We start from the raw sequence: 25252 nt of genomic DNA on the forward strand, positions 1-25252 counted from the left end.
GGTCCTTATTCCGGTGGGAGAGCACTGGTTTTACAAGACTGGCCTGCTCAGTCAGGACTTTGTTATCACTGCAAGGACAGTTGGGAAGTATGTCCTGCCTCATACTGCTCTTCTTGTGAAGGACAAACTGCTTTCACCTTTCAGCAGTGCTCACTGCATTATGTATAACAAGTGATTGTGAAGGGTTCGGAGAGTGACCTTGCATTGGCTGAAAAGATAAGCACACCCCTTTGACTGTGCCAGTTACAAATAAGTCACTCAGGTGAAGTAACTTGGGCAGTTATTCTGCTTTCCTTCTGCCCCTCTGGTGGCTGGCCATACCCCTCTCAAGCTGGCAGTCCTTCAGCGGCAGCACAGTAGTAGTGAACTGCAGGGGGTGTCAGGAACACAAATGGGCAATTTAATCAATTTTTTTTTTTTTTTTAATGGGTTTCCACCCTCGTAGAGACCGGCAGCTATTCAGAAAGGTATGATAATTCCTTCTTTTCAACTTGTTTAAGAAAAAAACATATGAAATAAGTTTCCATAATTGCACCACATCCCAAAAACTGCTGTGCATTCTAGGTCTGATTAAAATAAATCCCTGATCCTGAAGTTGGACTGTTCTTTGTCCAAAAGAGGCAACATAGGCTCAACACAGAAGTTGTTAAAAGATGTAATGGTGACCTCAACAATTAAAATGTTAATGATCAGAATGCCGACAGCGTAAGGTCAATTCCAGCATGCCGACATGTTAATAAAGCAATTTAAAACATTTTAACAGTGTCACCTTTACAACTTCAAACACGATGCTTTACCATCATCTACTCCTCGTTCGGAGAGAACCCAGCCTGCAGGACAGGACGGGAAGATCTATGTACAGTATATACCCCAAGGTTCAGCTATAAATAAAAGGTAAACATCAAGGCTTAGTAACTACTACTATTATCTTATGATGGCTAAGACTGATTTTTCAACTTAATTTTCAATGTCTGCAGTATGTTGGTTTATGCGATTAACACTATTGATATATATATTTGCGCCTAATTTACATTGGTGGCTGCTAGCCTTTTTTTATATGTGTATGTTTTATAATAAATGTATTAGATGTTTTAAATGTCATCGGTATTATTTATAGTCCTACTTTTCTCCTACACAGCTTTATTTTTTATTTCCCATACTTTACAATCATGTTTAAAGTTGTAAAGCCGACACTATTAAAATGCTTACACTCGCATTAACACATCAGCGTGCTGGGCTCAACCTCACAGTGGGGTCGGGATGTAGTTATGTGACCGGCGGCCAGAAAACCGCTAGTCACAATACCTACACCTACATCCCACCCCCTAAAATCCCGACAGTCAGTATGCCGACTAACGGGGACTATTCCTACTCGTGGGTGTCCATGACACCCATAGAGTGGGAATAGAACCTGTGGAGCCCAGCTCGCCACTGGGGCCACAAGGGGCTTTGTTGCGCTCAACCCCGCCTGCATTCTATTCCCTGGGATCCCGGCATTGGTATGGTGACCGGCTGGATCCCAAGCGCCGGTCACCCATACCCAAATCGTGGGGTCTATGTACTAAACCTTGAAGAGAGATAAAGTGGACAGAGATAAACCAATCAGGTCGTCACCCTCATGTTACAGGCGGTGTTTGAAAAAATAAGATTTTAAACCTACCGGTAAATCTTTTTCTCCTGGTCCGTAGAGGATGCTGGGGACTCCGTAAGGACCATGGGGTATAGACGGGCTCCGCAGGAGACATGGGCACCTAAAAGAACTTTCTAGTATGGTGTGCACTGGCTCCTCCCTCTATGCCCCTCCTCCAGACCTCAGTTAGAGAACTGTGCCCAGAGGAGATGGACAACACGAGGAAAGGATTTTGTTAATCTAAGGGCAAGATTCATACCAGCCCACACCAATCATACCATGTAACCTGGAATACACATAACCAGTTAACAGAATGAACAAACAACAGTACCGGTCCAAGACCGAGTCTAACTGTAACATAACCCTTATGTAAGCAATAACTATATACAAGTCTTGCAGATTTTCCGCACTGGGACGGGCACCCAGCATCCTCTACGGACTAGGAGAAAAAGATTTACCGGTAGGTTTAAAATCTTATTTTCTCTTACGACCTAGAGGATACTGGGGACTCCGTAAGGACCATGGGGTTTATACCAAAGCTCCCAATCGGGCGGGAGAGTGCGGATGACTCTGCAGCACCGACTGAGCAAATGCTAGGTCCTCATCAGCCAGGGTATCAAACTTGTAGAATTTAGCAAAAGTGTTTGACCCCGACCAAGTTGCTGCTCGACAAAGCTGTAATGCCGAGCCTCCCAAGAAGAGCCCACCTTCCTAGTGGAATGGGCCTTTACTGAATGCGGTAACGGCATTACATGCGGTAACGGCAATCCAGCCGTAACATAAGCCTGCTGAATCGTGTTACAGATCCAGCGACATACATTTTTAAGGCCCTGACTACATCCAGGGACATGGAATCCTCCAAGTCACTCGTAGCCACAGGCACCACAATAGGTTGGTTCATATAAAATGAAGACACCACCTTGGGTAAAAATTGAGGACGAGTCCTCAATTCCGCTCTATCTACGTGAAAAATCAAGTAAGGGCTCTTGTAAGACAAGGCCGCCAATTCTGACACACGCCTCGCAGATGTCAAGACTAACAACATGACCACCTTCCAGGTGAGAAATTTCAACTGCACCGTTTTAAAGGGTTCAAACCAGTGTGATTTAAGGAACTGCAACACCACGTTCAGATCCCATGGTGCCACCGGGGGCACGAAAGGAGGCTGGATGTGTAGTACTCCTTTTACAAACGTCTGGACTTCTGGGAGAGAAGCCAATTCCTTCTGAAAGAATATTGACAAGGCCGAAATCTGTACTTTAACAGAGCCTAACTTTAGGCCCATATCCACTCCTGTCTGTAGGAAGTGGAGAAAACGACCCAGATGGAAATCTTCCGAAGGAGCATTCTTGGTTTCACACCAAGAGACATATTTCCGCCAGATACGGTGATAATGTTTTACCGTCACCTCCTTCCTAGCCTTTATTAGAATAGGTATGACCTCCTCCGGAATACCCTTCTCCGCTAGGATCCGGCTTTCAACCGCCATGCCGTCAAACGTAACTGCGGTAAGTCTTGGAACATGCAGGGCCCCTGCTGTAACAGGTCTTCCCTTAGAGGAAGAGGCCAGGGATCTTCCGTGAGCATCTCCTGAAGATCTGCGTACCAGGCCCTTCTAGGCCAGTCTGGAACAATGAGTATTGTTTGTACTCTTTTTCGATTTATGATCCTCAACACTTTTGTGATGAGAGGAAGAGGAGGAAACACGTAGACCGACTAGAATACCCATGGTGTTACCAGATCGTCTACTGGTATTGCCTGAGGGTCCCGGGACCTGGCACAATACCTCCGAAGCTTCTTGTTGAGGCGTGACGCCATCATGTCTATTTGAGGAACTCCCCAGAGATCCGTTATCTCTGCAAAGACTTCTTGATGAAGTCCCCACTCTCCTGGCTGGAGATCGTGTCTGCTGAGGAAGTCTGCTTCCCAGTTGTCCACTCCCGGAATGAAGACAGCTGACAGAGCGCTTACGTGATTTTCCGCCCAGCGAAAAATCCTGGTGGCTTCCGCCATCGCGACTCTGCTTCTTGTCAAGCCTTGGCGGTTCACATGAGCTACTGCTGTGACATTGTCGGATTGAATCAGAACCGGTAGGTTGTGTAGAAGAATCTCCGCTTGTCGAAGGCCGTTGTATATGGCCCTTAGCTCCAACACGTTGATGTGTAGACAGGACTCCTGGTCTGACCATAGTCCCTGAAAATTTCTTCCTTGGGTGACTGCTTCCCATCCTCGGAGGCTCGCATCCATGGTTACCAGGATCCAGTCCTGAATGCCGAACCTGCGACCCTCTAGAAGGTGAGCACTTTGCAGCCACCATAGAAGAGACACCCTGGCCCTGGGGGACAGTGTTATTTTTTGATGTAATTGTAGATGGGACCCGGACTATTTGTCCAGAAGATCCCATTGAAACGTCCTTGCATGGAACCTGCCGATGGGAATGGCCTCGTAAGTTGCCACCATTTTCCCCAGAACCCGAGTGCATCGATGAGCTGACACTCTTTTCGGCTTCAGTAGTTCTCGGACCATGCTCTGGAGGTCCTGGACTTTTTCCAACGGGAGGAAAACTTTCTTTTGTTCCGTGCCCAGTATCATGCCAAGGAAGGCTAGTCGAGTTGTCGGAACCAACTGTGACTTTGGTAGATTGAGAATTCACCCATGTTGCTGAAGCACTCTCTGAGAGAGTGCCACGTTCTCCAGTAATTGCTCTCTTGATCTCGCTTTTATCAGGAGATCGTCCAAGTATGGGATAATTGTGACTCCTCGCTTGCGCAGGATCACCATCATTTCCGCCATTATCTTGGAAAAAATCCTCGGGGCCGTGGACAGCACAAACGGCAACGTCTGAAACTGGTAATGACAATCCTGTACCGCGAATCACAGGTACTCCTGATGAGAGGGATATATGGGGACATGAAGGTAAGCATCCTTTATGTCCAGTGACACCATAAAATCCCCCCCTTCCTGGCAGGCTATCACCGCTCAGAGCGATTCCATCTTGAATTTTTTTTTTAAATTCAGTAATCTTTTATTGTCTTTCTTTTTTCCAATAAAACAAAAAACAAAACAATAAGTACAATACGTTTGCAAGACTAGGGGAATGCGCAGATTCCCAACATTATCAATTCCTAAACACAGCTTCCAAGATGTGCATGCTTATACTTCCAAACTAACATACAAAAATCAGCATAGATTTTTGTCATCAATGGCTGCCGAACTACAGTACATATATAAGTGTATAGCCACGAAGCATAACTGTGCATTACAATACATATCAACAGGTACGGGCAGAGGAGTGGCTGGTCACAGGTACGGGCAGAGGAGTGGCTGGTCGCAGGTATCAAAAAAAACAAAACACAACACATACGAAGAAGAGGCAACTTTCCCGATGGAGATCTAGCTACTATAATCCCAGACAACCTACTGGCACGCATCGCAATCCTCCACTCACCTAGATATCAACCGCATAGTAGCGAATATTCAGACATTCCGGCTTACTGAATACGGGGACTCAAGCCATCTACCCCATAAGTCGTGATATTTTTTCCCTGCTTTCCTGGCTAAGTATACATATTTCTCGTGAGAGGCCGTATCATTAACAAGTGACATCCAAGATTGTAATGTGGGAGCATCCTTGGCCAACCAGAGTCTGGCGATACACACCTTGGCCAGGCCAAAAAGATTAATTACATAACGTCTGGTAGGGGCGTCCAGTGCGTCCTCCTTAATAGCTGATAACACACAAGTCACCGGGGTGCACACAACAGATGGAATTCCAGTCGACACCAGGGCACCAATGACACCAGACCAGAATGCAGCAATCTTGGGGCAAAGCCAGAGAATGTGCCAGAAATCTGCATCTAAACTGCCACATTTAGGACATCTGGTAGAGTGAGTACCCCCTATACGACATAGTCGCACTGGTGTCATATATACTCTGTGTATAATAAACAGTTGAATTTGTTGATATCTAGTGGTGGTAGTGGATAGTCTCGGAGAGCCTAAAGCACCCTCCCATATCTCATCTGAAATTGATCCCAGGTCAGTTTCCCATTTATTTCTAAGAAGGGAGAGAGGGTCAGAGTAGTGAGACAGAAGCACACTTGTATAAATGTTGGATACCAAATGTCCATTCCCTAAGCTCAATAACAGGGACTTGACTGGGGAGTCTATAAGCACCGGAGGGATATTGGGAAACTGTGCATTAATCGCATGTCTCAATTGCAGGTAGCGGTAAAAATAGTAAGAGGGTACATTGTAATCCTGTTGGAGTTGCAGGAAGGATTTCAGTATATCGCCATTATACAAGTATTCCATCTTGAATTTGAATCTTTTCAGGTACAGGTTCAGGGATTTTAGGTTTAAAATGGGCCTGACCGAACATCCGGCTTCGGGACCACAAATAGGGTTGAATAATACCCTTTTCCCTGTTGGCTCAGGGGAACCCTGATAATCACTCGCTGTTGACACAGCGTTTGAATTGCAGCTAGCACTACTTTCCGCTCTGGAGTAGAAGATGGTAAGGCCGACTTGAAAAATCGGCGTGGGGCCACCTCTTCGAATTCCAGCTTGTAGCCCTGGGAGACTATTTCTATCACCCAAGGGTCCACGTCTGATTGAACCCAGACTTGGCTGAATAGTCGAAGGAGTGCCCCCACCTGAGCGGACTCCCGCAGGGGAGCCCCAGCGTCATGCGGTGGACTTAGCGGAAGCCGGGGAGGACTTCTCTTGGGAACCAGCCGCAGCAGGTGTCCTCTTGCCTCTACCCTTACCTCTGGCGAGGAAAGAGGAGCCCCGACCTCTTCTGGATCTATGCGACCGAAAGGACTGCATCTGATATTGTGGGGGTTTCTTTTGCTGTTGGGGAACAAAACGTAAAAAGGTCGACTTACCCGCAGTAGCTGTGGAGACCAAGTCCGCGAGGCCGTCCCCAAACAATACATCACCTTTGTAAGGTAAAACCTCCATATGCCTTTTTGAGTCTGCATCCCCCGTCCATTGGCGGATCCACAAGGCTCTTCTTGCCGAAATAGCCATAGCATTGGCTCTTGAACCCAGTAAACCAATGTCTCTTTGAGCGTCCGTCATATATAAGACTACGTCCTTAATATGAGCTAATGTTAACAAAATTGTATCCCTATCTAGGGTATCAAGGTCAGCTGACAGTGTATCTGTCCAATCTGCTACTGCACTACATACCCATGCCGACGCAATTGCCGGTCTAAGCAAAGTACCAGTATGAGTGTAGATCGACTTTAGTGTAGTCTCTTGCCTGCGGTCCGCAGGGTCCTTGAGGGCCGCTGTGTCAGGGGACGGTAGCGCCACCTTCTTGGAAAGGCGTGTTAAGGCTTTGTCCACTGTGGGAGAGGATTCCCAACGTACCCTGTCCTGTGTAGGGAAAGGGTACGCCATAAGAACCCTTTTGGGAATCTGCAGTTTCTTATCTGGAGTTTCCCAAGCTTTTTCACATAACTCATTAATTTCATGGGAAGGAGGAAAGTTTATAACCTGTTTCTTTCCCTTAAACATGTGTATCCTCGTGTCGGGCACCGAGGGCTCATCAGTGATATGTAACACATCTTTTATTGCAATAATCATGCACTGAATACTTTTCTCTAACGTCCTAAGTGGATGCTGGGGACTCCGTAAGGACCATGGGGAATAGCGGCTCCGCAGGAGACTGGGCACATCTAAAGAAAGCTTTAGGACTATCTGGTGTGCACTGGCTCCTCCCCCTATGACCCTCCTCCAAGCCTCAGTTAGATCTCTGTGCCCGAACGAGAAGGGTGCACACTAGGGGCTCTCCTGAGCTTCTTAGTGAAAGTTTTAGTTTAGGTTTTTTATTTTCAGTGAGACCTGCTGGCAACAGGCTCACTGCATCGAGGGACTAAGGGGAGAAGAAGCGAACTCACCTGCGTGCAGAGTGGATTGGGCTTCTTAGGCTACTGGACATTAGCTCCAGAGGGACGATCACAGGCCCAGCTTGGATGGGTCCCAGAGCCGCGCCGCCGGCCCCCTTACAGAGCCAGAAGGCAGAAGAGGTCCGGAAAATCGGCGGCAGAAGACGTCCTGTCTTCAACAAGGTAGCGCACAGCACTGCAGCTGTGCGCCATTGCTCTCAGCACACTTCACACTCCGGTCACTGAGGGTGCAGGGCGCTGGGGGGGGCGCCCTGAGACGCAATAATAAACACCTTGGATGGCAAAAAATGCATCACATATAGCTCCTGGGCTATATGGATGCATTTAACCCCTGCCAAAATACATAAAAAAACGGGAGATAAGGCCGCCGATAAGGGGGCGGAGCCTATCTCCTCAGCACACTGGCGCCATTTTCCCTCACAGCTCCGTTGGAGGGAAGCTCCCTGGCTCTCCCCTGTAGTCACTACACTACAGAAAGGGTTAAAAAAGAGAGGGGGGCACAAATTAGGCGCAGTATTAACTATACAGCAGCTATAAGGGGAAAAACACTTATATAAGGTTATCCCTGTATATATATAGCGCTCTGCTGTGTGCTGGCAAACTCTCCCTCTGTCTCCCCAAAGGGCTAGTGGGGTCCTGTCCTCTATCAGAGCATTCCCTGTGTGTGTGCTGTATGTCGGTACTTTTGTGTCGACATGTATGAGGAGAAAAATGATGTGGAGACGGAGCAGATTGCCTGTAATAGTGATGTCACCCCCCTAGGGGGTCGACACCTGAGTGGATGAACTGTTGGAAGAAATTACGTGACAGTGTCAGCTCTGTATAAAAGACAGTGGTTGACATGAGACAGCCGGCTACTCAGCTTGTGCCTGTCCAGACGTCTCATAGTTTTGTGTTCGGGAGAGAGAGCGCTCACTAAGGGAGAATGGGATGAGTGCCGCTAGACCTGGAGGTGTCCTGCCTCCTTTATAATTGTAGAAGGAAAAGAAAATGGACAGCGCACTTGGGGATAGGGATGCCAGGAGGGGGGCAGGGATGGGGGTAGGTGGGGAGACGGGGAAAAAAAGAGATGCAGTGTTCTGCTTCTACGTAATTTGAATGATGGATGTAGATCCTGTATGTGTAATAATGAGGTGAGGCGCAATGAATTGTATTTATTTGTTTATTTGTTGATTGTTAGGGTTTATGTACAACCCTCTCCAGTTTTGTAGTATAGGATAACCTTATTGGATGTACCCTCCTGAGCGGTGCACTATTGCCCAGATGTGGGTGGTCAAATAGTCTAAAATACCACTATCAGGTGTGTCATAGCAGACTACCCTTTATTTGTATACCCTCCCAATGGTATACCCTGTTCAGAGTAAACCCCCGCTGGGTTCAATGTCAGGTGTGCCCTGGTAAGGGGTCACCTTTACCATAGGTGTGGTCTGCCTATGTATCTCTGAATGTTCTCCGTAAGTTTGATATGGAATGGGTGTGACAGTGGCGGCGTCCCGCCTGTCAGACTCTTCCTGTGTTGCTCGGCTAGAGGTGGCGGGTGTACGGCTGTATAGATGTCACTTACCGCCGGGGGCAGGTGGATGTGTCTGCCGCCGGTTTCTGCAGTCCCGTCCCGCGTCCTGCACTGCCTCGGTAGTGTCTGTCTGCAGCTCCGGTCCCCGGTTCAGTAGCAGGCGCCGCTCTCTTACTCCTGTTCGCGGGTCCCGTCTGCTTCCTGGTTACTCGCGTCACGTGCTTGGTCACGTGAGCGGACAAGGTGTCCCAATTCATGCACTCTCCCTCCCCGGCCTGAAAGGGGGATCTGCAATGTGATGGTAGAGGAAAAAGGGGTCTATAGTGTGGTGTGTGGTGGGTCTCCAACGCGTTTCAGCATACGTGCCTTTTTCTAGGATTACAACCCTGATGCTTTAGATTGCTTTTAAATCAATGTCTGTCCCGTGATTGGTTGCTGGTTGGTGCCGCCCTCTTTGTCAATGAAATGTTCCTTATTCACAGTTGTCAATAAAGTTCACTGTGATTCCTGCAAAATGTATCCCGTTTGTCTGAATGTCCAATTGATTACATGAATCTTATTGTGTACATATTGGGAAATATGGGTATGATTATTTGAAAAGGGTGCAAAATGTATGTATAGCCTCCGCAGGAGGTGTGGTGATTTGCAAACCCTTTTCTTATGCAAAATCATGAATATCTGAAAAGTGTATGTGGGCGATGTAAACGTTAGCACATGTCCTAGGGTAAATTTATGAGCTCTAACATGCCTGAGATCTAATGGTTATGTGATCGATTAATGTCCCTCACATAAATGGTTGGGACTGGTCTTCTAATATGACCTTGGGTTGTCCCTAAATGATGATGCCTGTTCACATTGTAATGTATCCTCCATTAAATTGGGACTAAGGGCCCTGATGTCCCCCACTATGTACAAATTAAACCCCCTTATTTATGTGAGTGGGTGGGGCATAATGTGGGGTGGACGGCAGTGGATGGGGTGGAGAAGGAGGGGGGGGGGTGGAAGAGGGGGGAGAGGAATCCGTGATCAATGAGGTTCCACCTTATAGCATGACTGAGGTGATGTTATAGTCTATATTCAGACCTTTTGGTGTGAGGGTCTTCATAGTAAAGATCCATTTAAGTTCTTCCTTATTGATTTTTTTTATGTAGTCTCCTCCTCGCCAGTTCTTGGCTATTTGTTGTATAGCCATGAAATGTATGTGTGTGGGGTCTTGCCCATGTTTCTCTTTAAAGTGTTGTGATACGCTATGTTTCTCGTAGCCTTTTTTTATGTTATGTATATGTTCTGCTATCCTGATCTTAAATGCCCTGATCGTGCGTTCACCATGTATTTTTGTCCTGAACTACCAAAAGCATTACAGAATTCTCCTCAAACACCACAGGACAAAAATACATGGTGAAGGAAGAGCTCTCATGTCACACGAAAGGGGTCATATACCTCATTACATGTCCATGCGGACTTCAATATATTGGACGCACGATCAGGGCATTTAAGATCAGGATAGCAGAACATATACATAACATAAAAAAAGGCTACGAGAAACATAGCTAGTTCTTTTTGGAAGAAAATTGACAGGGCCGAAATTTGAACCTTAATGGACCCCAATTTCAGGCCCATAGACACTCCTGTTTGCAGGAAATGTAGGAATCGACCCAGTTGAATTTCCACCGTCGGGCCTTACTGGCCTCGCACCACGCAACATATTTTCGCAGATTCGGCATTCAGGACTGGGTCCTGGTAACCACGGATGCCAGCCTGCGAGGCTGGGGAGCAGTCACACAGGGAAGGAATATCCAGGACTTATGGTCAAGCCTGGAGACATCACTTCACATAAATATCCTGAAGCTAAGGGACATTTACAATGCTCTAAGCTTAGCAAGACCTCTGCTTCAAGGTCAGCCGGTGTTGATCCAGTCGGACAACATCACGGCAGTCAGCCACGTAAACAGACAGGGTGGCACAAGAAGCAGGAGGGCAATGGCAGAAGCTGCAAGGATTCTTCGCTGGGCGGAAAATCATGTGATAGCACTGTCAGCAGTATTCATTCCGGGAGTGGACAACTGGGAAGCAGACTTCCTCAGCACGATCTCCACCCGGGAGAGTGGGGACTTCACCCAGAAGTCTTCCACATGATTATAAACCGTTGGGAAAAACTCGACAGATATTGCGCCAGGTCCAGGGACCCTCAGGCAATAGCTGTAGACGCTCTGGTAACACCGTGGGTGTACCAGTCAGGGTATGTGTTCCCTCCTCTGCCTCTCATACCCAAGGTACTGAGATTGATAAGATGGAGAGGAGTAAGCACTATATTCGTGGCTCCGGATTGGCCAAGAAGGACTTGGTAACCGGAACTTCAAGAGATGCTCACGGAGGATCCGTGGCCTCTACCTCTAAGAAGGGACCTGCTCCAGCAAGGACCCTGTCTGTTCCAAGACTTACCGCGGCTGCGTTTGACGGCATGGCGGTTGAACGCCGGATCCTGAAGGAAAAAAGGCATTCCGGATGAAGTCATCCCTATCCTGATCAAAGCCAGGAAGGATGTAACCGCAAAAACATTATCACCGCAATTGGCGAAAATATGTTGCGTGGTGCGAGGCCAGTAAGGCCCGACGGTGGAAATTCAACTGGGTCGATTCCTACATTTCCTGCAAACAGGAGTGTCTATGGGCCTGAAATTGGGGTCCATTAAGGTTCAAATTTCGGCCCTGTCAATTTTCTTCCAAAAAGAACTAGCTTCAGTCCCTGAAGTTCAGACGTTTGTAAAAGGGGTACTGCATATACAGCCTCCTTTTGTGCCTCCAGTGGCACTTTGGGATCTCAATGTAGTTTTGGGTTCCAAAAGTCACATTGGTTTGAACCACTTAAATCTGTGGAGTTAAAATATCTCACATGGAAAGTGGTCATGCTGTTGGCCCTGGCCTGGGCCAGGCGCGTGTCAGAATTGGCGGCTTTATCCTGAAATAGCCCTTATCTGATGTTCCATTCGGACAGGGCGGAATTGAGGACTCGTCCTCAGTTTCTCCCTAAGGTGGTTTCAGCGTTTCACCTGAACCAACCTATTTGTGGTGCCTGCGGCTACTAGGGACTTGGAGGACTCCAAGTTGCTAAACGTTGTCAGGGCCCTGAAAATATATGTTTCCAGGAGGGCTGGAGTCAGGAAATCTGACTCGCTGTTTATCCTGTATGCACCCAACAAGCTGGGTGCTCCTGCTTCTAAGCAGACTATTGCTCGTTGGATTTGTAGTACAATTCAGCTTGCACATTCTGTGGCAGGCCTGCCACAGCCAAAAATCTGTAAATGCCCACTCCACAAGGAAGGTGGGCTCATCTTGGGCGGCTGCCCGAGGGGTCTCGGCTTTACAACTTTGCCGAGCAGCTACTTGGTCAGGAGCAAATACGTTTGTAAAATTCTACAAAATTGATATCCTGGCTGAGGAGGACCTGGAGTTCTCTCATTTGGTGCTGCAGAGTCATCCGCACTCTCCCGCCCGTTTGGGAGCTTTGGTATAATCCCCATGGTCCTTACGGAGTCCCCAGCATCCACTAAGGACGTTAGAGAAAATAAGAATTTACTTACTGATAATTCTATTTCTCATAGTCCGTAGTGGATGCTGGGCGCCCATCCCAAGTGCGAATTGTCTGCAATACTTGTACATAGTTATTGTTACAAAAATCGGGTTATTATTGTTGTGAGCCATCTTTCAGAGGCTCCTCTGTTATCATGCTGTTAACTGGGTTCAGATCACAGGTTATACGGTGTGATTGGTGTGGCTGGTATGAGTCTTACCCGGGATTCAAAATCCTTCCTTATTGTGTACGCTCGTCCGGGCACAGTATCCTAACTGAGGCTTGGAGGAGGGTCATAGGGGGAGGAGCCAGTGCACACAGATAGTCCTAAAGCTTTCTTTAGATGTGCCCAGTCTCCTGCGGAGCCGCTATTCCCCATGGTCCTTACGGAGTCCCCAGCATCCACTACGGACTATGAGAAATAGAATTATCGGTAAGTAAATTCTTATTTTTGTCACCCTGGGGTGCAACCTTACTTCATCATAGTCGACACTGGAATCAGAGTCCGTGTCGGTATCTATGTCCCTTATTTGTGAGAATGGACGTTTCTGAGACCTCGACGGGTCCTGTGAGTCGGCACAATCTGTAGATTGATTACCTGCCGACGCTCTGGACTCTGCTTTGTCCAGTCTTTCATGCAGTGAAGCTACACTAGCATTTAACATATGCCACATATTCATCCAATCCTGAGTCAGCACCGCCGACTGAGACACACCACTCATCTGTTCCACCTCCTCTTTGGATAAGCCTTTCAGACATGCCGACACCCCACACACACACTGGGATATAACTATAAGGGGACAATTCCCCAAAGAAGGCCCTTTGGAGAGACAGAGAGAGTGTATGCCAGCACACACCAGCGCCAACTGACCCATGGAAAAAAAAAAAACAGATAGCGGTTTTACATATAAATATATACAGAATTCCCTACTCACTGCGCTTTAAACATGTGCCCCCCTCTCTTATTTTCAGCCCTCTGATGCTCAGCAGAGGAGAGTCCGGGGAGCCAGCGTTCTCTGCAGCCTCTGTGGAGAAAATGGCGCTGGTTAGTGCCGAGTGATCAAGCTCCGCCCCCTCACGCGGCGGGCTTTGGTCCCGCTCGATATTTTGAAAAAAATGGCGGGGATTCGTAGTTTACTGCCCCGCAGCCTAACTACATGCTTCTTGCCTAAAAACGAGGTTTATTGCTGCCCTCCCCCCCCCCCCCCCCCCCGCGCCCTGCACCCATCAGTGCCGTGTGTGTGTGTGTGTGTGTGTGTGTGTGTGTGTGTGTGTGTGTGTGTGTGTGTGTGTGTGTGTGTGTGTGTATGTGGGAGCAATGGCGCGCAGCTAACTGCTGCGCGCTTACCTCATGAAGATCTGAAGTCTTCTGCCGCCTGGCATCTTCTTATGATCTGTCATACTCACCCGGCTTCTTTTTCCCGGCATCTGTGAGGAGGATGGCGGCGCGGCTTCGGGACGAACCCCAGGGTGAGACCTGTGTTCCGACTCCCTCTGGAGCTAATGGTGTCCAGTAGCCTAAGAAGCAGAGCCCTTAACTCTTAAGAAGTGGGTCTGCTTCTCTCCTCCCATGATGCAGGGAGTCTGTTGCCAGCAGAGCTCCCTGAAAATAAAAAACCTAACAAAATTCTTTTTACAGAAAACTCAGGAGAGCTCCCTGTAATGCACCCTATCTCCTCTGGGCACAAGATCTAACTGAGGTCTGGAGGAGGGGCATAGAGGGAGGAGCCAGTGCACACCATACTAGAAAGTTCTTATAGGTGCCCATGTCTCCTGCGGAGCCCGTCTATACCCCATGGTCCTTACAGAGTCCCCAGCATCCTCTAGGACGTAAGAGAAATTATAGTTAAGGCTGACTGGGTGGTGCTTAAAGTGCAGTACACACTTCTCCAATCCTTGGCAGAATTACCACCCAATCAACCAGATGGTCCGACTAGTGTGTACCCTCCGCCGACTGACTCGTTCACCTGATCCTGGTCACCTGTAGGGTCTCCTGGTTTTCAAACATGCTGAACAACCAGGAGACCTGACAGCCGACCAGCTGATCCACTCTGCAGTGTGTAGGCTGCTGAGACCAGAGCTGAAGATTAATCTCCGGTCCAGACAGCTCAGCACACCATCAACATGGCGGCAGTTCCTGGATAGTATAGTTAGGGGCTGGTTGGCTGGTACTTTATCTCCGAACCACTTTATGTCTTTCCAAGGTTTAGTACATACGGACCTCACTGTCGCTGTTCTGATTGTCAACATTTTAACTGTCAAACTCACATATCCAACCCATTGTTAAATGCAGGAGAAATACTGAATACTAGCTGCATAGGATTGCTCATCCTATCTACTTCTATTATTTAAGTGACACTGCGCAAAAGTAATTCAGGATTTCTGCATGAATATTATGTCACAATAGAATGACATCTGAATCTTCTGAGTGAGATATCTCCATGCCTGTAATATACAGCACACAATGTGACACCAGTCTGTAAGATTCCTATGTGCGTCACTTGTAATTAGGGGCTTGTATACACTACCTGTACAGCTCCTGTCATAGGTCTCCCCATGGAGGAAGAGAGGTTGACTCTGGGCTGTAACAAAACACACAAAGAAAAGTCAGATACTTGTACAGTGTAAAACAGATGTGTGTTTGTGTGAACTCACGATTTTAAGGACAACCAACATATTTACATGAGAACAAACTCCAGATTGATTATTAAACCTGTAGGTTATAGAAGGGACATTAATACAAGCAGGTAGTTACTGCGGGCCGGGAAACACTGACTCATGATGAAGGGAGGATAACAGAACAATTTACTAGGTATATAACACAGTATTCATCATTTCTGAACACGAAAATCCGTGACAAGCTCCACACACACACCTCGTATGGCTACAGTCACTTCAAAGAGATTCACAGTATAGATCTTTCCCACGTTTATATACACTGCTCAAAAAAATAAAGGGGACACTAAAATAACACATCCTAGATCTGAATGAATGAAATATTCTTATTAAATACGTTGTTCTTTACATAGTTTAATGTGCTGACAACAAAATCACACAAAAATTATCAATGGAAATCAAATTTATTAACCCATGGAGGTCTGGATTTGGAGTCACACTGAAAATTAAAGTGGAAAAACACACTACAGGCTGATCCAACTTTCATGTAATGTCCTTAAAACAAGTCAAAATGAGGCTCAGTAGTGTCTGTGGCCTCCACGTGCCTGTATGACCTCCCTACAATGCCTGGGCATGCTCCTGATGAGGTGGCAGATGGTCTCCTGAGGGATCTCCTCCCAGACCTGGACTAAAGCAACTCCTGGACAGTCTGTGGTGCAACGTGGCTTTGGTGGATGGAGCGAGACATGATGTCCCAGATGTGCTCAATTGGATTCAGGTCTGGGGAACGGGCGGGCCAGTCCATAGCATCAATGCCTTCGTCTTGCAAGAACTGCTGACATACTCCAGCCACATGAGGTCTAGCATTGTCTTGCATTAGGAGGAACCCAGGGCCAACCGCACCAGCATATGGTCTCACAAGGGGTCTGAGGATCTCATCTCGGTACCTAATGGCAGTCAGGCTACCTCTGGCGAGCACATGGAGGGCTGTGCGGCCCCCCAAAGAAATGCCACCCCACACCATTACTGACCCATTGCCAAACCGGTCATGCTGGAGGATGTTGCAGGCAGCAGAACGTTCTCCTTGGCGTCTCCAGACTCTGTCACGTCTGTCACATGTGCTCAGTGCGAACCTGCTTTCATCTGTGAAGAGCACAGGGCGCCAGTGGCGAATTTGCCAATCTTGGCGTTTTCTTGCAAATGCCAAAACGTCCTGCACAGTGTTGGGCTGTAAGCACAACCCCCACCTGTGGACGTTGGGCCCTCATACCACCCTCATGGAGTCTGTTTCTGATCGTTTGAGTAGACACATGCACATTTGTGGCTTGCTGGAGGTAATTTTGCAGGGCTCTGGCAGTGCTCCTCCTGTTCCTCCTTGCACAAAGGCGGAGGTAGCGGTCCTGCTGCTGAGTTGTTGCCCTCCTACGGCCTCCTCCACGTCTCCTGATGTACTGGCCTGTCTCCTGGTAGCGCCTCCATGCTCTGGACACTACGCTGACAGACACAGCAAACCTTCTCGCCACAGCTCGCATTTATGTGCCATCCTGGATGAGCTGCACTACCCGAGCCACTTTTGTGGGTTGTAGGGAGGTCATCCAGGCACGTGTGGGTTGTAGACTCCGTCTCATGTTACCACTAGAGTGAAAGCACCGCCAGCTTTCAAAAGTGACCAAAACATCAGCCAGAAAGCATAGGAGCTGAGAAGTGGTCTGTGGTCACCACCTGCAGAACAACTCCTTTATTGGGGGTGTCTTGCTAATTGCCTATAATTTCCACCTGTTGTCTATTCCATTTGCACAACAGCATGTGAAATTGATTGTCAATCAGTGTTGCTTCCTAAGTGGACAGTTTGATTTCACAGAAGTGTGATTGACTTGGAATTACATTGTGTTGTTTAAGTGTTCCCTATATTTTTTTGAGCAGTGTATATATTAAAGCAGTGTTTTGATTACTAGGCAGGATTAAGCTCATCTTTGTATCTACCAAATAATTAAATGAAGCATGAGAATTAGGAAGAATATCAGCTACACATAAGAATATGGTGTAACTCCCCACCCACCTTTTCCCTAAATTGCTGACGTACAGCCATATAATGGCCACATTCCCTGGCTACAGGTAGGACATGACTTGTAAGTTTTTGTGATCTTAACACCTCCTATTGAAAGCAGTGATTGGAAGGCTGCAGCACCATCTGAACAGCACATGGAGATACAGATGTATTAAGCCCGGAGAAGTGATAAAGCAGTGATAAGTGCAAGGTGATAACGCACCAGCCAATCAGCTCCAATATGTAAATTTACAGTTTACAATGATTAGCTGGTGCGTTATCACCTTGTACTTATCATTGCTTTATCACTTCTCCAGGCGTAATACATCTGCCCCGCAGCCCCAAAGTTCATGACTGTACCAGTTTCACACAAAGACAATGACTAGAGTGTCAGCTCTAGCCAATCCGTGCTCTTGTTAGAATACAGTACTCCTGCAGAGTCAAAGTGAGGAATGGTCTGATACAGAGAGGGAGGGGGGATTATCTGCCACAGTACCCTCACAACTTTGCTAATAAAAGGTAGTGGACTGGAAAGTAAAAAATAACTTGTGCCTGGATAGATCTTTTAATTGAAAGATATACTTACACCAAATCCAGTTCCAACGGGGCGCACGGCAGCAGTACCTGGGATTTTTGCTGTAATCTTAAAAGCACACAAATTAATTAGTCCACTAATAATAAATGTGAATGTCTTTAGCAGTGCTTCTGCACACAGTTTAAGCTTATCCCAAAGAGACCAGCAATGGGGGTAATTCCAAGTTGATCGCAGCAGGATTTTTGTTAGCAATTGGGCAAAACCATGTGCACTGCAGGGGGAGGCAGATATAACATGTGCAGAGAGAGTTAGATTTGGGTGGGGTGTGTTCAATCTGCAATCTAATTTGCAGTGTAAAAATAAAGCAGCCAGTATTTACCCTGCACAGAAACAAAATAACCCACCCAAATCAAACTCTTTCTGCACATGTTATATCTGCCTCCCCTGCAGTGCACATGGTTTTGCCCAATTGCTAAAAAAACAATCCTGCTGCGATCAACTTGGAATTACCCCCAATGCAGTACAACAAACAAGAAATGCAATAAAAGGAAACTAAAGAACAGAACATTACAGCATATTCCACACCCTTCGGTGTCCAAACCCAGAGTTGTTGGGGTTTCAGTTAGTATTTCTTAGCAGGATTCTTTACTATAAATGTGACACCAAAACATCAGCAGCACTCTACAATTAATTTTCTAAATAACGGAGTAAAATCATAAACGCTGGTTTATCCTGCATTTCCTAGCATATCACTGGAGAACAAAGGTATGGAAGGATAGGAATCTGCATTGGTAAAGCAGCCTCAAGGGACTTAGGAGATGAGTGGGCTAATTCAGACCTGATTGCTAGGCTGCATTTTCTCACAGCGGGCGATCAGATCTGAACTGCACATGTGTATGCACCGCTATGTGCAGGCGTGACGGACCGCAGCAACGGGGAGCGGCGGACAGCAATGGGATGGTGTGAAAATTCCAAACGCACCGGTGCTTGCAAGGAGATTGACAGGAAGAGGGCGTTTGTGGGAGGCAACTAACCATTTTGTCGGAGTGTCCGGGAAAACGCAGGAGGGACCAGGCGTTTTGAAGGAGGGTTTCTGACGTCCGCTCCGGCCCTGATCATCGCAGCGGCTGAGTAAGTCCTGGGCAGTGCAGAGACCGCACAAACTTATGTTTGCGCAGGTCTCCAACGAATGCGATCGCACACCAGCACAAAAGCAATACCCTCCCCCTGTAGGTGGCGACTACCCGATCGCAGGGATGCAAAAAACGCACCCTAGCGATCAGGTCTGGGGAGCAGGTGGGAGCAGTAGCTGTCCACATAAGTTTCAATATACGAGACATATTACACAATAAAATATGTACAACAAAAAACTTGTCTGGTAAGGAAAATATAACTTATATTGAACAAATATTTGGTCAAACATTTGTGTCAACTATGTTTAAAAACAAACCGCAAAATATTTGTGACAACAAAATGTTTCCCAAGTATGTGCCCGGCTTGTGTGTCCCAATATTTTGCAAAAAATTCGAAAATTATTATTTTGTTGTTACTATAATCCACTACACAACACACATATATAATTATATATATATATATATATATATATATATATATATATAGATATATAGAGAGAGAGAGAGAGAGAGAGAGAGAGAGAGAGAGAGAGAGAGAGAGAGAGAGAGAGAGAGAGAGAGAGAGAGAGAGAGAGAGAGAGAGTAATGTTATTACCCGGCACTCCAATAAGGGATTAAAAGCAATACTTGCTGCGGTGCCCTCCGTGGGTTGGTAGCACAAACCCCATGTATTCACGAAGCGGCGGCGGCACTCATACAGACTTGCTCAAAGCTTTATAAAATTTGTAGATTTATTTTCCAACGGCGTTTCGGGGATAAACCCCGTCGTCAGGGACAGCACATCACGTATGTATGAGTGCCGCCGCCGCTTCGTGAATATATATATATATATATATATATATAATTGTGTACTACATGGCTGAAAAGAGCATTAAGTGCTGCAGAAAGCAGAGTGAGTTTCTCACTCTGCTTTCTGCAGCACTTAATGCTCTTTTCAGCCATGTAGTACACATGCAGCGGCAATATATCCTGAAGACGAGACTAGGTCTTGAAACGAGCCGTTGAAAATTTGCCATGCTGCACATTTAACTATTGCTTGACCATGGAATCTGTCATGTACTATTAAAATCCTTTTTTCAGTAACCTGGAGTGACGTGCCATTTGCTTATTCAGCAATAGAGGGACTATTCAAACACAGCACGGGCACCCAGGTCACTATTTTTTCCTATATCAGGAGTGCCGGATATTTTATAGATACATTATATATATATATATATATATATATATAATGTTAATTAAGTGGGCTATATAATGCAAAACAATGGGTATAATCCATCTATATAATGTACTAAAATATTACAGATACATTATTTATAGCACGTCTTTAATCTTATGTACACGAGTAATGTCCAGGCTCTCTGTGTGAATAGGATGATTCTATTTCACTATTACGTAAGGAACAATGGGGCAGATGTATTAACCTGGAGAAGGCATAAGGAAGTGATAAACCAGTGATATGTGCAAGGTGATAAAGGCAGCAGCCAATCAGATCCTAACTGTTAATTTACATATTGGAGTTGATTGGCTGGTGCCTTTATCACCTTGCACATATCACTGGTTTATCACTTCCTTATGCCTTCTCCAGGTTAATACATCTGCCCCAATGTGTGTAATTTTTTACATAGAAAGGTGTTGATGGAAAGGTCAGTGTAAGGGGATGCAGTGGAAGAAGCATACTGTGAATACATGAGAGGGATTTGCTAGCTGTACAGTATCACTGCAAAGATAATTTGCCTAAACAGAGATTGTCTAGAAGCAAGTTGTCAATGTAGTTCTTTCAGGATAGCCTCTCACTTCTCACCATACATCAGTGGTTTCCAAACTTTTTGGAATCACGGCACCCTAGAATATCAGATTTTTTTTCACGGCACCCCTAGGCCAAAAATTTCTTATTGAGAAATTTAGAAAGAAATATTACAGTAAGTAGATGGCGTTTATATGTCATCCTTAGGGTCAGTTGTGTGGTGAGGGACAAGAGTTGCTTCTGTTTGGCCACATATTTTATGACTGGCAGCCACCAGCTCTGGTTTTGCGTATTATATTGACAATGAATAATTTGAATTGGTCCTGGACCACCAACCCAGGGCACCCCTGCAAGTGTCCTGAGGCACCCCAGGGAGCCACGGCACACAGTTTGGGAACCTCTGCCATACATGATGAAGTCCTGGACTGCAAAACACCCACATCCCATGCGCCTTACTAAGCCATATACAGTGCTGTTGGGAACACAGGGTTGCAGAGGTGAGTGAAAGGATGAATGCCTGTAGCTAAGTCATGGCCTCTGGAGTGAAGACAATGTACAAGCAGGTGCGTCATGAGTTGTGTAGTGTGTTTTGTGGGAGGACACACACTCATGCCTTGTAGATCTCTGTTACACAGCATCATATAGCTTACACACTTAGTTCCACAGCCAGTCTGCATTGTGGTCTAAAACTGCAACTTGGTACTATAGGCATATGCCTGGGGAACCTCAATTGGCTCTGGAGCAAAATCATCGCAGCTTTGCCCAGATATCATCCCCCCAACACACACAAAAATCTAGTTGTTATCTGGCCTTGCTGGGAATGAACAACATTCATTTCCCAAATCATCAAATTGTGGGGAGGTCCAAGGGGTATATTAAATTAAGGTTGAAACTGCCATCTTGTCGAAAAGACGGCAGTTTTCGACTTATTCAGGTCGGAAGGGGGATCCGACCTATTCAGTCCCCAGCTTTTTTTATTCGACAAGTCGGGGAATTTGACTTGTCGAATAGTACGTGAATCCGTGGTATAGCTGCCGATTCGCGTGCTTCTGAGGGAAACGGGGCCAAATTCGACAAGTTTTGGCTCCGTTTCTGACCATCTCAGTCCGACTTAAAAAAAAGTCGGACTGAGATGAGGGACCTGAGAAGGGGGGGAGGGGGGAGATCCGCAGGCAGACCGGGGAAAGCAGCGCTACAGCACAGCAGGAGGATGTGGCACATCCGCCGCTCACGGCAGTGTCCACCCGGCTCCAGCAAGTGAGGTCACGCTTGCTGGAGCCGGGTGGACACTGCCGTGAGGTCTGGCGGCCGTGCCACATACTCCTGCAGCGCTGCTGTCCCCCGTCTACCCGCGGCTGTCCCCAGTCTCCATGCTGGTCTCCCCCCTCTCCGGTCCCTCATCTCAATTCGACTTTTTTAAAGTCGAAATTGAGATGGGCATTGAATAGCGCTTGTCAGATCCATTTCGACAAATGCATGTCGGAATGGATCCGACCTCAATTGAATATACCCCCAAGTCTAAATCAAGAATAATTTCTAAAATATCTTTATTAATTTAAACAGTTATTTCTATAGTGCACACATATTCTGAAGCACTTTACAGAGAATATCTGACCATTCCCAAGTTCCTGCCCCAATGGTGCTTACAATCAATATTCCCTACCACACGTATACACACATACACACACCAGGGATATTTTTTTATGTTGTCCGTAACCAATTAACCTACCAGCATATTTTTGGAGTGTGGAAGAAAACAGGAGCACCCACTGGGAACCCACGCAAGCACAGGAAGAACATACAAACTCCACATTGTTAGGTTCTTTGTGGGAATTGAACCCAAGACCTCAGTAACTTGAGGCAGTCATGCTAACCACTATGCTAACCGTGCTGAAATAGCTTTCATTAATTAAAAGGGATATCGACACATAAATAAAAGTACCTAAGATATCCCTTAGGCAAATTAAAAATGAAAGTCTCAGACAAATATGCAAAATGTTGTACCAGAAAGGGACAAGTGGAGAACTTCTTACTTGGTAAACTTTATTTTAATGTTCGGCATTGCTTTAAACCAGTGATTTTCAACCTTTTTAAACTCGTGGCACACTAACCAAGATTTTAAAATTGCCGAGGCACACCATCTTTTTTTTCGGGGCTGCAGTAATAAAACACACACACCTGCACCCCCGCATAGTAATACCACACACCTCCCCCCCTATAGTAATACCACATACCTTCCCCACTATAGTAATACCACACACCTCCCCCCCCTATAGTAATACCACACACCTCCCCCCCTATAGTAATACCACACACCTCCCCCCCTATAGTAATACCACACACCTCCCCCCCTATAGTAATACCACACACCTCCCCCCCTATAGTAATACCACACACCTTCCCCCCTATAGTAATTCCACACACCTTCCCCACCCTATAGTAATTCCACACACCTTCCCCACCCTATAGTAATTCCACACACCTCCCAACGCCATAGTAATTCCTCACACATTAATGTTATATATATATATATATATATATATATATATATATATATATATATATATATATATATATATATATATATATATATATATATATATATATATATATATATATAGCAACCTTAACTCTTGCCCTGTCTGTGGGGAGAAGTGAGGAGCACTGGGACGAGGCTGCATTGAGGAGGAGCAGTAGCGAGTGAGTGTCGAGTGTACTGTGCACTGCAAACGGGGGAACGAGACGTGCGGTGCGTGACCTATGAGTCACCATAGGTCACGAGCCGGCTGTCATTGAAGTTCAGCGCTGCCCGGCAACTAGGCATATCTGGCTGGCTGCTGCGGCAAGTCTGTGTGGCGGGCGGCAGCGGGTCTGTGTGCGGTCGGCGGCGGCGGGTCTGTGTGCGGTCGGCGGCGGCGGGTCTGTGTGCGGTCGGCGGCGGCGGGTCTGTGTGCGGTCGGCGGCAGCGGGTCTGTGTGCGGTCGGCGGCAGCGGGTTTGTGTGCGGTCGGCGGCAGGTCTGTATGTAGGCTGCAGCGGGTCTGTGTGCAGGCGGCACACCTGGAAACTGTTCGCGGCACACCAGTGTGCCGCGGCACACCTGTTGAAAAAGGCTGCTTTAAACCATCCACATTTGCAGCAAGTTTGTGGTCATGAGTAGCCAACTCTACACCAGAGAACACATAAAAGGGCTTATTTAACTTATCAATATGTTTTTCTGACCGTGAACTCACTTTATTCGATTGAGGCACCAAAAATTATTTTAAGGGAAACTGTGTTGGAAAAAGTGTGTGTACAATACTGTGTAAATATGTATGCACTGTCCAAATAATAGTACACAGTAAAGGCCCATATAGACGGGCCGATGCAGGAGAGATGTGTGCTGAGCGAACCGCTCAGCACACATCTCTTTCGCCGCTCAGCACAATCTGTGCTGAGCGTGCGGGGGGAGGACGGGGGGGCCGCTCACTTCACCCAGTGGGTGAAGTGAGCGACCCGCTAGATTGGCCTGCACGGTAGGCCAATCTAGCAGCAGCGATAGCGATGTGCGGGGCTGCGCATCGCTATCACTGTAGGGGGTACACACAGAGCAATCCTGCTTAAATTCTAAGCAATCTAGTCAGATTGCTTAGAATATCGCTCCGTGAGTACACCCCTTAACTATTAATCATTTTAGCTTTTGGGATTTGTAAAGTCCTGTTAAAAATAAGTTAAAAAAAAGAAAATAACCCAAGATTGCTGTACTATATGGAAAGTTTTCAAACCTTTTACTTTATACACTACAAAAGGGGTTCAGTGTAGGCAGACTATGGGTAATTTATGGAGAAAAGAGGAAAAGAATTGGATTTCAATGGGTGCACATTTTTTTCAATTATTAAAATAAAAAAAAACTTTTATTAACAGTATATCATTAAAATTTCTCAGCAATTCACATACTCTAAGCCTGTCTGGCTGATATGATACAGGTTGAGTATCCCATATCCAAATATTCCGAAATACGGAATATTCCGAAATACGGACTTTTTTGAGTGAGAGAGATAGTGAAACCTTTGTTTTCTGATGGCTCAATGTACACAAACTTTGTTTAATACACAAAGTTATTCAAAATATTGTATTAAATGACCTTTAGGCTGTGTGTATAAGGTGTATATGAAACATAAATGAATTGTGTGAATGTACACACACTTTGTTTAATGCACAAAGTTATAAAAAATATTGGCTAAAATGACCTTCAGGCTGTATATGAATCATAAATGCATTCCATGCTTAGATTTAGGTCCCATCACCATGATATCTCATTATGGTATGCAATTATTCCAAAATACGGAAAAATCTGATATCCAAAATACCTCTGGTCCCAAGCATTTTGGATAAGGGATACTCAACCTGTATATTCTATATTTACAAAATAACCCACTCAGGGGCTAACTAGAGTGAAATATCATGAGACTTGAGGAAGCTTATAAAAAGTGAAATGCGCATCAGCAAATGATGCGTCCTGTAAAACAATACACTAAAAATATGTAATGTACTAGTAGCTGTTATGT

The 25252-nt window shown here is 46.2% G+C and overlaps 1 protein-coding gene across 1 annotated transcript in view; it reads right to left on the reverse strand.

Annotated features, from left to right (window-relative positions):
* IFT88 (intraflagellar transport 88) overlaps positions 1-25252 on the reverse strand; it is a 201417-nt gene that overhangs the window by 160449 nt on the left and 15716 nt on the right. The window contains exons 4-5 of the mRNA XM_063951641.1: positions 17881-17937; positions 15160-15213 (exon numbers count right to left, since the gene is read on the reverse strand). Of these exons, the coding sequence (XP_063807711.1) occupies positions 15160-15213; positions 17881-17937 (111 nt within the window). The remainder of the gene's footprint in view (positions 1-15159; positions 15214-17880; positions 17938-25252) is intronic.

Source organism: Pseudophryne corroboree, chromosome 2 (assembly GCF_028390025.1).
Source record: "Pseudophryne corroboree isolate aPseCor3 chromosome 2, aPseCor3.hap2, whole genome shotgun sequence".
Classification (NCBI taxonomy): domain Eukaryota; kingdom Metazoa; phylum Chordata; class Amphibia; order Anura; family Myobatrachidae; genus Pseudophryne; species Pseudophryne corroboree.